This window comes from Rhinolophus sinicus, chromosome X (assembly GCF_036562045.2).
Source record: "Rhinolophus sinicus isolate RSC01 chromosome X, ASM3656204v1, whole genome shotgun sequence".
Classification (NCBI taxonomy): Eukaryota; Metazoa; Chordata; class Mammalia; order Chiroptera; family Rhinolophidae; genus Rhinolophus; species Rhinolophus sinicus.
In genome coordinates, this window is record NC_133768.1 from 43,816,725 (window position 1) to 43,835,040 (window position 18,316).

Below are 18,316 nucleotides of genomic sequence, written 5' to 3' on the forward strand. Positions count from 1 at the left end.
TTTAGGAGCACAAAAGCCAAAGGATGTTCTCACCACTGGGGTGAGCCTAGATATTGATCTTAGGATAGTCATGGAACTATTTAGAGAGTTCGGTTCAATAAACATGCATTAAACCTGACTTTTCAGCAGACCCTGTCCTGGGGGCTGGAGATAGAGTTGAATCATAATTAGACTCTATCCTTGAGAAAGCTATCCTATCTCACTCACTATCCTAGAGAAGCTTATTCTAGTGGTACAAGAGTGTTCCTTAGTATACTTCCCTCAAAGGAATTTCTGTTCCCTGCTACGCTAAAAATTTCAGATGTTCTTCTCTTGCTTCTATATAACTACATTTCTTCTATCTTTGCTTTTTCATTATTTCTCTTTCTTGCTGCTACTTCTCATTGTGGGTCAAACTGGGAATCCTGGAAATGATGAAAGAGACATATATATTTTGTAGCCCACACTGCTCCTTTTCTTTGCTTTTAGTGAAAGTTGACCCCACCTCCATGTCTTCACTGGAAATCCCAAGTGACAGTGAGGAGAGTGCAAACGAGAGTGGATCCTTGGCCTTACAGGGTATTCAGGGACTACAGCAAGAGTGAGTACTTTTGTCTTTATTTCAGGTCTGTCTCTGGGTATATATGTGTGTGTCTGTGGTAGAAGTGGAACAAATTCTCAAACACAATAGTAAGAATTTGAGGACAATAAAATATAGGAAAACTGCCTTCCCAGTAGTGGTTTGAGTTTGTGTGCACACATGTGCATAGACATGCATGTTATGGCAGAGTTATGTTCTAATTATAGATCATCAGTTTTAACCCTTGAAAATTCTGCAATTTCCTACAAAGCACAGTTGCATACTATTTCTCTAAGTTTAAAGCAGCCTTTTCTTCCAGTGTTGGAACTAATGAAGTAGTTGGCTTGGGTTTTAGCAAAACATGTTGTATGAAAAATACCTTTCTTGAAACATAAGAACGAGACTTAGAGTGAAATGCTCACGCTGTTTGGGAACAGAACTACCCAAGGAAACATTGCCACTTCCTAGAACCTGCACTTACTGAGCAGAATGGCCTAGTTGAGGGAATTGCTTGAACTATTTCAATTATTTCTTTTGGGGGCCTAATGTTAAATTTGCACAAATTAAATGCATGTATGAGGTGGTCCCATTGTATATAAGTCTATTTATTTAGCCTCCCCTTTGAAATTATTCTTTGGCCCTATTTCTCTCTTTTCTTTTTTTCTTTCTTTTTTCTTTTTATTTTGCTCAGACCAGCAGCAATGACCCAAATGCAGGGAGAAGAGTCCCTTGACTTGAAGAGAAGACGGATTCACCAATGTGACTTTGCAGGATGCAGCAAAGTGTACACCAAAAGCTCTCACCTGAAAGCCCACCGCAGAATCCATACAGGTCTGCCCACCTCCACCCCACCCCCAACACACACACACACACACATACACACACACACACACACACACACACAGCCTGTGAGAGATAGGAAGAGAAGAAAGCTTCAAACAGACTGATCCATTTATACTCATGTGCACAGGCTCCATTCATGGCTTTTACTCTATGTCTTGTTCCAACTCTAAGGTAATTTTTATAAAGCCTGCCTATGAATACACTAAGTCTGGTGTCTTCTGAATAGTCATCATTCCATTGAGCACCTGGGTGTCTTTCTAATTGAGAAGTCATAACGCTTATGCAAAGATTAAGGCAGCTAAGACATTACTCCCTCCCTTGCTACCAGAGCCCCACAGGTTTTATGAGTATTGAAAAGCTCAAAGGTAGTTTAAACTAAGTGAAATTATAAGAAGCTTTTGGAGCTCAACACCAACCTATAATACACCTTTGTTACATTAAGAAAAATGGTGCACATTAGAAAAAATAAGTAAAGTAGACCAGCTGGGGATTGTGTCAAACTGGGGGACACCTTCCCCATCTGAGGGAGAACTGTCAATCAACTCCAACTACATATTACCAAACTTCTCAAATTTTAAAGAAAAGCAGCAAATAAAGGCTTTTATGTCAAATGTCCTAGACTTTGAATGTTAGCATCTAACTAAAAATTTTGTATAACACCATGAATTCAAACAAAACCTGCCTACATACCAGATATAGCTTGTCAGTCATCAATTTATACTCTCTGCCTGGGAGACTCCTCCTCCTCCCAAATCATCTCCAGCTAAGAATTGAGACTTGGACACCCTGGACAAGGAAGGGACCCTCCTGTCTTAGAAACATATGCTGTGTTACATTTGCTGTGTTAGGATTTGTATAGAAGGACCCAGAGTCCTAGTTGCTATGCCCAGAGGCTATGATCAGGTGACTGATCTCCAGGTTGCATTGCCCCAACATTCCCACGACAATCATCCTATTAATTGATGTTTTGTTTGCTTCCTCTCCATATTGAGTTGTTGGATGGAGTCTTATTCCACTAACTACAGAGGGTGCCAAAAAATTGTATACACATTTTAAGAAAGGAAAAAGCTGTATTAAAATTGTCATGCTCCACAGACAATGGTTTGGTGGTTGCCAGAGGGTAAGGGGGGTGGGGGGTGGGGGGTGGGAGATGAGGGTAAGGGGGATCGAATATATGGTGATGGAAGGAGAACTGACTCTGGGTGATTAACACACAATGGGATTTATAGATGATGTAATACAGAATTGTACACCTGAAATCTATGTAATTTTACTAACAATTGTCACCCCAATAAATTTAATAAAATAAAATTAAAAAAAAATTGTCATGCTCAAGATATACTAATAACAAAAGATAAATACAAGTCACCTGCAATTACAAGAGCTGCTCAAAGTGGTTACCATCAGCATAATTTTAATACATATTTTTCCTTTCTTAAAACGTGTATATAATTTTTGGCACCTTCTCTATATATGTATATGTGTATGTATAGTTGAAGCTGTGAGATGGGAATAAGCTTGCCTTGCTCTAATAACTGACAGAAGTCTAGCATAGCTAGGACATATTTAGTGCAGTGACTGGTGGTGGAAGCCTTGAGGTGCAAGAGTGAAAGGGGGAAGACCACTTAAGAGGCTACTGTAATGATCCAGGCCATAAATGAATGAATGAATGAATAAGTAAATAAATAGAAATATATTTATAAACCTGAATTTTTAACATGTAAAAGTAGAATAGTTTACTGGACTCTCATGTACCCCTGTCCCAGCTCAACAACTGTATCAGTATATGGCTAATTTTGTTTCTTCTATACCCCTACCAAGTCCCCCATCCGCACTGCATTGTTGTGAACCAAATTTCAGACATTCTATTACCTTAGTCATAAGTACTTCATAATATATCTTTAAAAGACAAAGATTTAAAAATAAACACAATATTAGTAGTACATAAAAATTTCTTAATATCAAATTCCCCCAGTTGTCTAATAAATGTTTTTTTGAAAGTTTGTTCAAATCAATATCTAAACAAGGCTCTTACATTGAATAACATAGTTAATACAAGAAGGAGCCTACTGTGCAAAAAGTGTGAGAAAAGAGTGTTGTTCTTAGCTAGGTAGAGTACAAAAGCGGTGAGATGGGAATAAGCTTGCCTTATTCTAATAACAGAAATCCAGCATTGATAGGGCATATAAGTGCAGTGGTTGCTGGCAGAAGCCTTGAGGTGCAAGAATGGAAGCGGGAAGACCATTTAAAAGGTCACTGTAGTGATTCACGCAAAAAATGATGAGTCTTGCTAGGATGTTGGGAATGGATGTGGAGAGAAGGAAGTATATTGATGATTGAGAGGGCATTGATGACTCTCAAATTTCTGTTTTGGGTGACTGAGGTGGATATAGGTGCTATTTACAGAGATAGTTTGCCAATGATAACACAGTAAGTGGTAAAAAGCTACCTGGAATTACACCTTGGCATGCAACCTAGGTATACTTTTCTCTATTTCTGGTACTCCACAGGTTCTTTAGAACAGGAAATTGCAGAAACTCCTGATTCATTCCAAAGATTAAGGTTCATTTCAAGGGGTCCCAGAGAGTGATATATCTGTCTCTGGTAGATATTCTCTCAGCAGAGAGCCATGAGGCTCTTCCTCATCTGGATACTGCCTCTGGCATGCAATGAAGCCATTCATCTCTGAGTTGACAGTCATACAAAGCAGAAAATACTGATACAACAATTGCCGTTAATTATACTGTCAAGCCCCAGTTTTTAATAATGGCATCACCCATTCACCTAGACTCAAAATTTATCATTGATTAACATTCTCTTATGCCCTCAATTATGTGTTTTTAAAGCTGTATTATTTATTTCTTCAAATAGCTCTTTTATTGAGGATGTAGACATAATTTCCAAGAGCATATATTATAAAACTACACTTGTGGAGTTGACATCCCAGTCTACCATTCAGCTGAAAGTTACTTCACATTTTTTTGCCTCAGTTTCCTTATGTGGGAATATTAATAGTGTAAAAACACTTAGTGGAACATCTGGCATATAGTAAACACTCAGTAAATGTTAGCTATTATTTATGTTCTTTCAATTCCAGATTCACTGCCACCTGTTAAGCTTTTTGTCTTAATTTATTCTCCCCCCCAATTTTATTGAGTTATATTTGACCATTAAAAATATATATATATTAAAGATGTACAATTTGGTGATTTGATATACATATACATTGTGAAATATTAACTGCAATCAAGCTAATTAACATATCCATCACCTCACATAGTTACAGTTTTTGGAGTGGTTAGAATGCCTAAGTTCCACCCTTGTAGCAAATTCAAGTATAGGGTACAATATTTGTTAACTGTACTCACATTGTTGTACATTAGATCCCTGGGACTTATTTATCTTGCAAAACTGAAACTTTGTATTTCTTTACCAACATCTCCCCATACCCCACTCCTAGCCCTTGGTAACCACTTTTCTATGTTCTGTTTCAATGAGTTTGACATTTTTATAGTCCACATATTGCATGAGACCATACAGTATTTGTCTTTCTCAATCTAGCTTATTTTACTTAGCATAATGTCCTCTAGGTTCATCCATGTTGTTACAAACAGCAGGATTTCCTTCTTTTTTAAGGCTGAATAATACTCCATTATGTGTGATCAAACAATATGGTGAATGTTTAAATAAAATAAAAAAAATTACAGTAAAAGACACATTGCCATTAATCCCCCTTAAAATAATCCCCCTCGCTTTGAATACACTTATACCATCATTCTTGCCACTTTCTGAAGCAGTTCTGGAAGTCCTCTTTTGTGAGTGTCTTTAGTTGCGCTGTCGTGGCTGCCTCAATGTCCTGAATCATTTTGACTTTGGGGAAGAGCCAGAAGTCGCACGGTGCCAGATCCAGTGAATAAGATGAGGACACACCGTAATGTTTTCATTTGACAGAAATTGCCGTATACCAGAAACAATGTGTGACATGGAGCATTGTCATGATGGAGGATGATTTATGGCACACTAAAACACACCTTCTCTGCACCACAGCTAACACCCAACTGACAGCACCAAACAAGTTGAAGCTTGTCACACACTGTTACTAAGGTTTGACATTCTGCTTCCTGTATTGAAGATCCCTGCCTTTCTGTTGGATGGCACTTGGCAGCAGCATTCACCATATATTGTGATCACAATGGAAAGGCTCTGTGTCACACATCACTTCTGGTATGGCAATGTCTGTCAAATAAAAATGTTATCACTTTGTGAGGGGTGAAATGTCTAACTATTACATTATTTTGTACACCTGAAACTAATAATTTTAAAAAAAGAAAACATTATGGTGTGTCCTCAATCACCTATTCACAGGAGCTAGCACCATGCGACTCTAGCTCTTCCCCAAAGTCAAAATGACCATGACAGGTAAATGTTTTGAAATGACTGAGGACATCGAGGTAGCCACGACAGTGCAACTAAAGACACTCACAAATGAAGACTTTGAGAACAGCTTCAGAAAGTGGCAAGAATGATGGCATAAGTCATTTGAAACGAGGGGGAGTATTTTAAGGGATATTAATGGAAATGTGTCTTTTACTGCAATAATTTTTTTATTTAAACATTCACTGTATGTTTTGATATATATGTGTATATGTATATACACATATACATATAGAAGAAAACACATATACATATATGTTTTCTTCTATGCAGTTTATTGTTTCAGATCTTCTGTTTCAGTCTTTGATCAATTTTGAGTTAATTTTGGTACATGGTGACAGATAGCAGTCATTTCATTCTTTTGCACCTGTCTTTCCAATTCTCTCAGCAACTTTTATTCAAGAGGCATTGTTTTATTCATTATATGTTTTTGGTCCTTTGTCGAAAATTGCCTGTCCATATTTATGTGGGTTTATTTCTGGGTTTTCAGTTTGACTCCATTGTTCTGTGTGTTTGTTATACACACACACACACACACACACAGAGTGCCAAAAGAAGTACACACATTTTAAGAAAGGAAAAACCTGTATTAAAATTGTAATACTCAATATATACTGATAGCAAAAGATGAGTACAAATCACATTTGACTTCTGCAATTACAAGAGGTGCTGAAAGTGGTTACCATAAGCATCCAGACAGTTCTGATTGTGGCAAACTATTGCTTGAGTAATGTTGACCAAAATGTCCAATTGTATATATTTTTGGGCATCCCTGGTATATATACAGAAGGTGCCAAAAAATGTACACATTTTAAGAGGTGCTATTTATGTAGCAGTAGTTCACCACAATCAGAAGTGTCTGGACACTGATGGTAACCACTTTCAGCACCTCTTGTAATTACAGAAGTCAAACTTGATTATATATTGAGTATTACAAGTTTGATACAATTTTCTCCTTTCTGAAAATGTGTATACACTTTTTGGTACCCTCTGTATGTGTGTGCACACAAACACACACACACACACGAGATTGGACAATTAAGTTAACAAACTCATCCTAGAAAAAGTGCTACATACCTCATTGCTGAATATCACTATGGTTACCTTTGAAGTACATGCACTGATGCCAGCAGCTGGTCCACCCTTGAAAGCAATTTTGGAACTTTCTGCAATGGCCATCAGCTGTCACTGTATTACCCTTGATGTCCTGAATGTCATGAAAATATCTTCCTTTTAATATTTCCTTTATCTCAGGTAAAGAAAGAAGTCATTGGGGGCCAGATCAGGTGATTTGGGAGGGTGTTCCAACACAGTTATTTGTTTACTGGCTAAAAACTCTCTCACAGACAGTGATGTTTGAGCTGGTACGTTGTCGTGATGCAAGAGCCATGAATTGTTGGTGAAAAGTTCAGGTTGTCTTTTTCACGCAGCCTTTTCAGCATTTCCAAATAGTAAACTTGATTAACGGTCTGTCCAGTTGGTACAAATTCATAATGAATATTCTGTCTGATATCAAAAAAGGTTAGCAACATCGTTGCAATAAGTTCGCGAACTTAATTGTCAGAATGTGTGTGTGTGTGTGTGTGTGTGTGTGTGTGCGCGCGCGTGCGCATCATCCATCTACAGGCACTTAATTTCGTTTCCGTATCTTGGCTTTGTGAATAATGCTGTAATGAACATGGGAGTGCAGATATAGCTTTGAGGTACTGATTTTGTTTCCTATAGCTATATACCTAGATGTGGGATTCCTGGATCATCTGGTACTTCTATGCTTAATTTTTTGAGGAAACTTAATACTGTTTTTCATAGTGGCTGTACCAATTTGCATTCCCATCAACACTGTACAACAATTCCCTTTTCTCTACATCTTCTCCAACATGTGTCATCTTTTGTCTTTCTAATAATAGGTATTCTAACACATGTAAGGTGATATCTCATAGTGGCTTGCATTTGCATTTCCCTGATGATTAGTGAAGCTGAGCATATATCTGTTGGCTTTTTTATATGCCTATCGACGATTTGCATGTCTTCTTTTGAGAAAACTTTATTCATATTCTTTGTCAATTTTTAAATTGGGTTATTTGTGTTTTATGCTATTGAGCTGTATGACGGTTTTTTTGGAGTTTTTTAAAAATTAATTTGTTGGGGTTACAATCGTTAGTAAAAGTACATAGGTTTCAAGTGTACATTTCTATAATACACCATCTATGTATCACATTGTGTTCTCACCACCCAGAGTCAGTGCTCTTTTCATCACCATGTATTTGACCCACTTTACCCTCTTCTACCTCCCCCCTCCTCCCTTACCCTCTGGTAACCACTAAACTATTGTCTGTCTCTATGAGTTTTGTTTATTTGTTTGTCTTGTTCCTTTGTTGCATTCAGTTTTATATCCCACCTATGAGTGAAGTTACATGGTTCTGAACTTTTTCTGTCTTATTTTGCTTAGTAGTATGATCTCAAGATCCATCCATGTTGTCTCAAATGGCAATATTTCATCTTTTCTTGTGGTAGAGTAATAATAGTCCATTGTGTATGTATACCTCATCTTCTTTATCCATTCATTTATCGAAGGATACTTTGGTTGTTTATATGTCTTGGCCACTGTAAATAATGCTGCAATGAACATTGTAATACAATATATTTGTGGATAAATGTTTTCAGATTTTTTGCGTAGATACCCAGAAGAGAGATTGCTGGGTCATATGGTAATTCTATTCGTAATTATTTGAGGAACCTCCACACTGCCTTCCATAGCGGCTGCACCAGTCTGCATTCCCACCAACAGTGTATGAGGGTTTCTTTTTCTCCACAGCCTCTCCAACACTTGTTATTATTTGTCTTGTTGATGATAGCCATTCTGACTGGGGTGAGGTGATATTTCATAGTGGTTTTTATTTCCATTTCTCTGATGATTACTGATGTTGTGCATTTTTTCATATGTCTATTTGCCATTTGTATGTCCTCTTTGGAGAAATGTCTCTGCCGGTACTCTGCCCATGTTTCAATTGGGTTGTTTGTTTTTTTGTTGTTGACTTGCATGAGTTCCTTGCATATTTTGGATACTAGCCCCTTATCAGAGGCACTGTTTACAAAAACCGTCTCCTATTCAGTTGGTTGCCTCTTTATTTTGTTGATGGTTACTTTTGCTGTGCAGAAGCTCTTTAATTTGATATTGTCCCATTCATTTATTTTAGCTTTTACTTTCTTTGTCTTTGAGATCAAATTCATAAAATCCTCTTCAAACCCAAGGTCCATAAGTTTAGTACCTATGCTTTCTTCTATGCAGTTTATTGTTTCAGGTCTTAGATCCATTTTGAGTTAATTTTGGTATACAGTGACAGACAGCAGTCTAGTTTCATTCTTGTGCACATGGCCTTCAAATTTTCTCAGCACCATTTATTGAAGACACTGTCTTTGCCTTTGTATGTTTCTTTGGCTCAGAAGTGTCCAATTTCATCCTTCTGCATGTAAATACCTGGTTTTCTCAACCCCGCTTATTTTATTTTACTTTTTTATTAAATTTATTGGGGTGACAATTGTTAGTAAAATTACATAGATTTCAGGTGTACAATTCTGTATTACATCATCTATATATCCCATTGTGTGTTCATCACCCAGAGTCAGTTCTCCTTCCATCACCATATATTCGATCCCCCTTACCCTCATCTCCCACCCACCACCCCCCCCCCCTGGTTCCCTCTGGCAACCACTAAACTATTGTCTGTGTCTATGAGTTTCTGTTTCTCATTTGTTTGTCTTGTTCTTTTGTTGTTTTTGGTTTATATACCACATATCAGTGAAATCACATGGTTCTCTGCTTTTTCTGTCTGACTTGTTTTGCTCAGCATTACTCTCTCAAGATCCATCCATGTTGTCACAAATGTTCCTATATCATCTTTTCTTACTGCCTAATAGTATTCCATTGTGTATATATACCACAACTTCTTTATCCCTTCATCTATCGAAGGACATTTTGGTTGTTTCCATGTCTTGGCCACAGTAAACAAAGCTGCAATGAACATTGGAGCAGACGTGTCTTTATCTCTAAATGTTTTCAGATTTTATGGGTAGATACCCAGGAGAGGGATTGCTGGGTCATATGGCAATTCTATTCGTAATTTTTTGAGGAACCTCCACACTGCCTTCCATAACGGCTGCACCAGTCTGCATTCCCACCAACAGTGTATGAGGGTTCCTTTTTCTCCACAGCCTCTCCAACATTTGTTATTATTTGTCTTGTTGATGATAGCCATTCTGACTGGGGTGAGGTGATATCTCATTGTGGTTTTGATTTGCATTTCTCTGATGATTAGTGATGTTGAGCATTTTTTCATATGTCTATTTGCCATTTGTATGTCCTCTTTGGAGAAATGTCTCTTCAAGTCCTCTGCCCATTTTTCAATTGGGTTGTTTGTTTTTTTGTTGTTGAGTTGCATGAGTTCCTTGTATATTCTGGATACTAGCCCCTTATCGGAGACACTGTTTGCAAAAATCTTCTCCCATTCAGTTGGTGGCCTCTTTATTTTGTCAATGGTTTCTTTTGCTGTGCAGAAGCTTTTAAGTTTCATATAGTCCCATTCGTTTATTTTAGCTTTTACTTCCATTGCCTTTGGAGTCAAGTTCATAAATTGCTCTTTGAACCCAAGGTCCATAAGTTTAGTACCTATGTTTTCTTCTATGCAGTTTATTGTGTCAGGTCTTATGCTTAAGTCTTTGATCCATTTTGAATTAACTTTGGTACATGGTGACAAATAGCAGTCCAGTTTCATTCTTTTGCACGTGGCTATCCAATTCTCCCAGCACCATTTATTGAAGAGGCTGTCTTTGCTCCATTGTATGTTTTTAGCTTCTTTGTCAAAAATTATCTGTCCACATTTATGTGGTTTTATTTCTGGGTTCTCAATTCTATTCCATTGGTCTATGTGTCTGTTTTTCTGCCAATACCATGCTGTTTTGATTATTGTAGCCCTGTAGTACAAGCCAAAGTCAGGAAGTGTGATACCTCCATTATTGTTCTTTTTCTTAAGATTGCTTTGGCTATTCGGGGTCTTTTGTGGTTCCAAACAAATCTGATGATTTTTGTTCTATTTCTTTAAAATATGCCATTGGGATTTTGATGGGGATTGCATTGAATCTGTATATTGCTTTGGGTAATATGGCCATTTTAACTATGTTGATTCTTCCAATCCATGAGCACGGAATGTCTTTCCATTTCTTTGTGTCTTCTTCAATTTCTTTCAAAAATGTCTTATAGTTTTCAGCATATAGGTCTTTCACATCGTTGGTTAAGTTTATTCCTAGGTATTTTATTCTTTTTGCTGCAATTGCAAAAGGAATTGTTTTTGTATTTCTTTTTCTGAGATTTCATTGTTAGTGTATAGGAAGGCAATGGACTTTTGTGCGTTGATTTTGTAGCCGGCAACTTTACTGTATTCATTGATTGTTTCTAATAGCTTTTTGGTGGAGTCTTTAGGGTTTTCTATATATAGCATCATGTCATCTGCAAAGAGTGATAATTTAACTTCTTCATTCCCAATTTGGATGCCTTTTATTTCTTTCTCTTGCCTGATTGCTCTGGCAAGGACTTCCAACACTATGTTGAAAAGCAGAGGTGATAGGGGACATCCCTGTCGTGTTCCTGAACGTAGAGCAAAGGGCTTCACCTTTTCTCCATTAATTATGAGATTAGCAGAGGGCTTGTCATATATGGCCTTTATTATGTTAAGGTATTTTCCTTCTATACGCATTTTATTAAGTGTTTTAATCATAAATGGATGTTGTATCTTGTCAAATGCTTTTTCTGCATCAATTGATATAATCATATGATTTTTGTCCTTTATTTTGTTTATGTGATGTATCACATTGATGGATTTGTATGTTGAACCATCCTTGTGCCCCGAGGATGAACCCCACTTGGTCGTGATGAATAATCTTTTTAATGCATTGTTGTATTCGATTTGCTAGAATTTTATTTAGGATTTTTGCATCGGTATTCATCAGAGATATTGGTCTGTAGTTTTCTTTTTTGTGCTGTCCTTACCAGGTTTTGGTATCAGGGTAATGTTGGCCTCATAAAATGAGTTAGGGAGTACTGTCTCTTCTTCAATTTTTGGAAGAGTTTGTGCAGAATTGGTATTAGATCCTCTTTGAAGGTTTGGTAGAATTCACTAGTGAAGCCATCTGGTCCCGGACTTTTGCTTTTGGGAAGGTTTTGGATGACTGATTCAATTTCGTTACTGGTGATCGGTCTGTTTAGATTTTCCAGTTCTTCATGGTTCAGCCTTGGAAGGCTATATGTTTCTAAGAACCTGTCCATTTCTTCTAGGTTGTTGAATTTGGTGGCATATAGTCCTTCATAGTATTCTTGGATGATCCTTTGTATTTCTGTGGTGTCCGTGATAACTTCCCCTTTTACGTTTCTGATTTTGTTAATCAGTGTCGTCTCTCTTTTTATCTTAGTAAGTCTAGCCAAGGGTTTGTCAATTTTGTTAATCTTTTCAAAGAACCAGCTCTTTGTCACATTAATTTTTTCTATTGTCTTTTTGTTCTCTATTTCATTTAGTTCTGCTCTAATTTTTGTTATTTCCTTTCTTCTGCTGACCTTGGGTTTTACTTGTTCTTCTTTTTCTAGTTCTTTAAGGTGTAACATGAGGTTATTTATTTGGGAGTTTTCTTGTTTCTTGAGATAGGCCTGTAATGAGATAAATTTCCCTCTTAAAACTGCTTTCGCTGCATCCCAAAAATTTTGGTAGGATGTATTTTCATTGTCATTTGTTTCTATGTATCTTTTGATCTCTCCTCTAATTTCTTCTTTGACCCAGTCCTTCTTTAAAAGTATGTTGTTTAATCTCCATGTATTTGTGTTTTTCCGCTTTCTTTTTACAGTTGATATCCAATTTCAAAGCCTTGTGATCAGAGAATATGCATGGTATGATTTCAATCTTCTTAAATTTGTTGAGACTGATTTTATGTCCCAATATATGGTCTATCCTTGAGAATGTTCCATGTACACTAGAAAAGAATGTATAGTCTGATGTTTTAGGATGAAGTGCTCTATAAATGTCAATTATGTCCATTTCATCTAATGTGTCATTTAGGGCTACTATTTCGTTATTTATTTTCTGTTTGGATGATCTATCCATAGCTGTCAATGATGTATTTAAGTCCCCTAGTATAATTGTGTTTTGGTCAATTTCTCCCTTTAGTTCTGTTAGTAGTTGCTTGGTGTATTTCGGTGCTCCCTGATTGGGGGCATAAATATTGATGACTGTTATGTCTTCTTGTTGTACAGTCCCCTTCACCATTATGAAATGTCCATCTTGGTCTCTTGTTATCTTTTTCACCTTGAAGTCTGTTTCATCTGATATCATTATGGCTACACCTGATTTTCTCTGGGTACCATTTGCTTGGAGTGTCAATTTCCACCCTTTCACTTTGAGTCTATGCTTGTCCTTGTAGCTGAGATGTGTCTCTTGGAGACAGCATATGGTTGGGTTTAGTTTTTGATCCAATCTGCTACTCTGTGCCTTTTTATTGGTGAGTTCAGTCCATTTACATTTAGGGTGATTATTGATATGTGAGGATTTCCTGTCATTCTATCTTTAGTTTTCTGGTAAGGTTGTGTCTCCATTGTTTCTTTGCCTTTTGTTGTTGTCTATTATTTCTGTGTGGTGGTATTCTATGATGTTTCCTCTGTTTCTTCTTTTATTTCAGTATATATTTCAATTCTGGATTTATTTTGAGTGGTTACCCTTAAGTTTATGTAAAAGAAAGTTTGATATTTAGAGTATTCCATTTTCTTCAGCACGCTTACTTTCTCCATTCCCATATTCGGTTCAGGCCTTTACTCTCCCCTTTTTGAGTTTTGGTTGCCACAAATTGTCCCTGTTGATGGTGGTCGAATAGCCTCCTTTAGTATTTCTTGTAGTGCAGGTCGTGTATTAGAAAATTCCCTCAGCTTCTGTATGTCTGGAAAGGTCTTTATTCCTCCTTCATATCTAAAGGATATCTTTGCTGGATATATTATTCTTGGCTCATGGTTTCTCTCTTTCAATAGTTAGAATATTTGGTTCCACTCCCTCCTGGCTTGTAGAGTTTCTGCTGAAAAATCTGATGATAATCTAATGGGCTTTCCTTTGTAAGTTACCGTCTTCTTTTCCCTGGCTGTCTTGAGGATTCTTTCTTTGTCGTTGATTTTAGACAGCTTCAATACAATGTGCCTTGGATAAGGCCTGTTGGGATTGAGGTACCTAGGTGTTCCATTTGCTTCTTGGATTCGAGGGTCCAGTTCTGTCCACAAATTTGGGAAGTTCGCATCGACAATTTGTTTGAATATATTCTCTGCTCCCTTCTCTCTTTCTTCTCCTTCTGGTATGCACATTATTCTTATATTGCTCTTTCTGATGGAGTCAGAAAGTTCTTGTAGAGTTCTTTCATTTTTTTTAAGTCTCAAGTCACTTTCTTCTTCTATCTGTGTCATTTCCAGGTTTCTATCTTCGATGTCACTGATTCTTTCCTCCATCTGGTCAACTCTACTACCTAAGCTGGTTATTTCATTCTTAATTTCTTCTATTGAGTTCTTAATCTCCAGAAATTCTATTTGGTTCTTTTTTAAGATTTCAATCTCTTTTGTAAAATGCTCATGCTGTTCTTTGATTGAGTTTCTGAGTTCATTTAACTGCCTATCTGTGTTTTCTTGTATCTCGTTGAGTTTTTTCAGAACTGCAATCTTGAATTCTCTGTCATTTAAGTCACATATTTCTGTATCTTTAAGTGCCTTCTCTGGAGATTTTTCACTTTCTTTCTGAGCTATCTTGTTGCCTTGGTTATTCATGGCGATTACTGGTTTACTATTTCTCTTCCTAGACATCTACAGGAGTGACTTCTGCAACAGGTTGATAGAAAGCGGTCTTTCTTTTGTTTGCCAGTACTTGTTGGTAGAATGTTTTATTATTTCTCCAACTGCAACTTATTTTTCTTCTCCCACACAGTAGTGCTATGTTTTCTCTGCACTATTCCAACTTCTCACGCAATGGGGGGATTCCCTGGGAGACGGGCTTCTCCTCTGTTAATAGTTCGTCTAGGTCACAGGGCGCAGTGTCCCGGTGGGTATGCGGAGAGCTTTTGATGTTCGAAAGCTCTTCCAGCTGCTGATTCAGAGCCCGTATATTTCAGCAGTTCTGTTTACTCCTGCAGGGATCCGCCCAGATAGGTGGGGTCAGGGGCGGGGTGAGTTGTGAGAGGTGGCCCAGAGCAATGGCGGCGACCACCACCACAGCCAGTCCTGCTTCCACAGCTCTCTCCCCTTTGCTGGAACTAGTTGGGCTGTGAATTTGTGTTTGCGGCCCACAGTTCTCAAAACAGCAAATTTTCTGTTGTTTTGATCTGACACTGCTACTATTTCGCTTCTAGCACCGGGCAGGTGGGGGCGGGGCGAGCTCTGGGAGGGGAGGGAGGGGGCGGCTAGTCTCAGTGCCTAAGGCTCCGTTCTCTGCTCGGCAGTGCGGGCTTAAACCACCGTTTTCAGCCTTTTCCCTCAGTCTTTTCTCCGAGGTCTCTGCCGTGAGCGTTGGGTTCAGCCGTTTTATAGGCTGTCCCCTCAGCCCTGTGGAGCCCTGGCGGAGCCCTAGTAGTCCGATCTCCCACAGCTGTGGTAGTTCCGGGAAGCAGGGAGCTCGGCGCACTGAGCTGGGTCTGCGTCCTGCTGCCGCGCGGTTCCGTCTCCGCACACTTCTCCCTTTCCTCCTCCCTCCACTCGCGCGAATCTCCCACCTGTAGGTGATTTCAGTCAGTAGTGGGCCTCTTCATGTTGCCTGTCTGCTGTGCAGGGAGTCCTTTGTGGAGTTTTTGTTGTTCGATTCTTTGTAAATTCCAGGGGAGCTTTACAGAGGCTCACCTCACTCCGCCATTTTTCCGGAAGTCACCCAGTCTTCATAATTTCTTACGGGAAATTACTGCAGGTCTTTCCCCCAGACTTCATGTATCTGCAAGTAATCTTTGCACGAGTCTCTTAGCTGTTCTGCATGATGAGCAGCGAGTCCTTTGATGGGTTATAAACGTCCCATTTCTGATAAGATCCGGAGAACTCAAAAAGTGCGCCCCGCTGCCGCCATTCCTATGATGTAACTCTCAACCCCGTTTATTGAAGAATGTTTTTACCCCATTGTTTTTATTGGCATGTTGTTGAAGATCAATTGACTGTAGACACATGTATTTTTTTTAAGATTTTATTGGGGAAGGGGAACAGGACTTTATTGGGGGACAGTGTGTACTTCAGGACTTTTTTCCAAGTCAAGTTGTTGTCCTTTCAATCTTAGTTGTGGAGGGTTCTGTTCAGCTTCAAGTTATTGTCCTTTCAGTCTTAGTTGTGGAGGGCGCAGCTCAGCTCCAGGTCCAGTTGCCGTTGCTAGTTGCAGGGGGCACAGCCCACCATCCCTTGCAGGAGTCGAACCGGCAACCTTTGTGGTTGAGAGGAAACGCTCCAACCAACTGAGCCATCCGGGAGCTCAGCGGCAGCTCAGCTCAAGGTGCCGTGTTCAATTTTAGTTGCAGGGGGCGCTGCCCTCCATCCCTTGTGGGAGTCGAGGAATTGAACTGGCAACCTTGTGGTTGAGAGCCCATGCTCCAACCAACAACTGAGCCATCCGGGAGGCAGCTCAGCTCAAGGTGCCGTGTTCAATCTTAGTTGCAGGGGGCAGAGCCCACCATCCCTTGCGAGACTCGAGGAATTGAACTGGCAGTCTTGTGGTTGAGAGGCCACTGGCCTATGTGGGAATCGAACCGGCAGCGTTTGGAGTTAGGAGCACGGAGCTCTAACCGCCTGAGCCATCGGGTAGGCCCGACACATGTATTTATATGTTATCTCTCTATTCTATATCATGGATTATACATCTGTTTTTATGTCAGCACTACACTGTTTCAATTACTGTAGCTTTGTAATGTATTTTTTTATTAGTTTCAGGTGCACAAGACAAAGTAGTACTTAGACGTTTATCATTTATATCCCTCACACTGTGTGAACCCCCCTCCCCCCATCCACTATCACTCTGACATCGCACAGAGCCATGATCTTTCCACTGTCTCTATTCCTAATGCTGTACTCTGCTTCTTGTAATATATATATATATATATAACTTGTAGTTGACATTCATTATTGTTCAGCTTCAGCTTCAGGTGTACAGTGCAGTGATCAGGCATCTACATCATCCCTGAGGTGGTCTCCCTAATGAGAAAAGTGTCCATCGGATACCCTACAAAATCTTTACAACATTATTGATTACATTCCCCAAATTAATTTTCAAAACCCCGTGGCCATCTTGTGGTTACTCACTGTTTTTTAATCCCCTCACTTTCCCCCTTATCCCCACGCCCCCTCCCATCTAGCAACCCTCAGTTTTTCCTCTATGTCTCCTAAACTGTTTCTGATTAGTTCATTCACTTATTCCTTTCTTTAGATTCCACATATAAGTGAGATCATATGGTATGTGTCTTTCACTGTCTGGCTTATTTCACTTAACATAATGTTCTCTAGGTCCATCCATGTTGTTGCAAATGGTAAGATTTCTTTCTTCTTTATGGCTGCGTAATACTCCATTGTATAAATGTGCTACAGTTTCTTAATCCAGTCGTCTACCAATGGGCATTTCAGTTGTTTCAATGTCTTGGCTATTGTGTATAGTGCTGCAATAAACATAGGGCTGCATACATTTTTTTGAATTGGAGTTTTGGATTTCTCCAGATAGATACCTAGAAGTGGAATTGCTGGGTAGTTCCATTTTCAGATTTTTGAGATACGTCCATACTGTTTTCCATAGTGGCTGCACCAATCTGCAATCCCACCAACAGTGCACAAGGTTGCCTTTTCTCCACATCCACACCAGCACTTGTTGTTTGTTGATTTATTGATGATAGCCATTTTCCCTGGGGTGACTTGGTATCTCATTGTGATTTTCATTTGCATTTCTCTGATGGTTAGTGAGGTTCAGCATTTCTTCATATGTCTGTTTGCCATCTGTCTGTCCTTTTTAGAAAAATGTCTCTTCATGTCCTCTGCCCATTTTTTAATTGGGTTGTTTTTTTTTTTGGAGTTGAGTTGAGTGAGTTTTTTATAAATTTGTGATGTTAACCCCTTATCAGATATACCATTGGCAAATATCTTTTCCCATTCAGTAGGATCCCTCTTTATTTTATTGATGGTTTCCTTTGTTTTGAAAAAAACTTTTTAGTTTGATGTAATCCCACATGTCTATTTTTTCTCTTACTTCCCTTGCGGGAGGGGATATATCAGTAAAAATCTTATTCCGGGTAATGTCTGTGAAGTTTCTTCCTATATTTTCTTCTAGGAATTTTATGGTATCGGATCTTACATTTAAGTCTTTAAGCCATTTTGAATTTATTTTTGTGTTTGATGTAAGGAGGTGGTCCAGCTTCATTTTTTTGCATGTGTCTGTCCATGTTTCCCAGCACCATTTATTGAAT

The 18,316-nt window shown here is 38.7% G+C and overlaps 1 protein-coding gene across 10 annotated transcripts in view; it reads left to right on the plus strand.

Annotated features, from left to right (window-relative positions):
• The window catches only part of KLF8 (KLF transcription factor 8), a 199,043-nt gene that overhangs the window by 150,905 nt on the left and 29,822 nt on the right, over positions 1-18,316 (plus strand). For all 10 annotated transcript variants that reach the window (XM_074323662.1, XM_074323664.1, XM_074323663.1 and 7 more), the window contains 2 exons: positions 469-580; positions 1,251-1,390. In XM_074323662.1, coding sequence (XP_074179763.1) covers positions 469-580; positions 1,251-1,390 — 252 coding nt within the window. The remainder of the gene's footprint in view (positions 1-468; positions 581-1,250; positions 1,391-18,316) is intronic.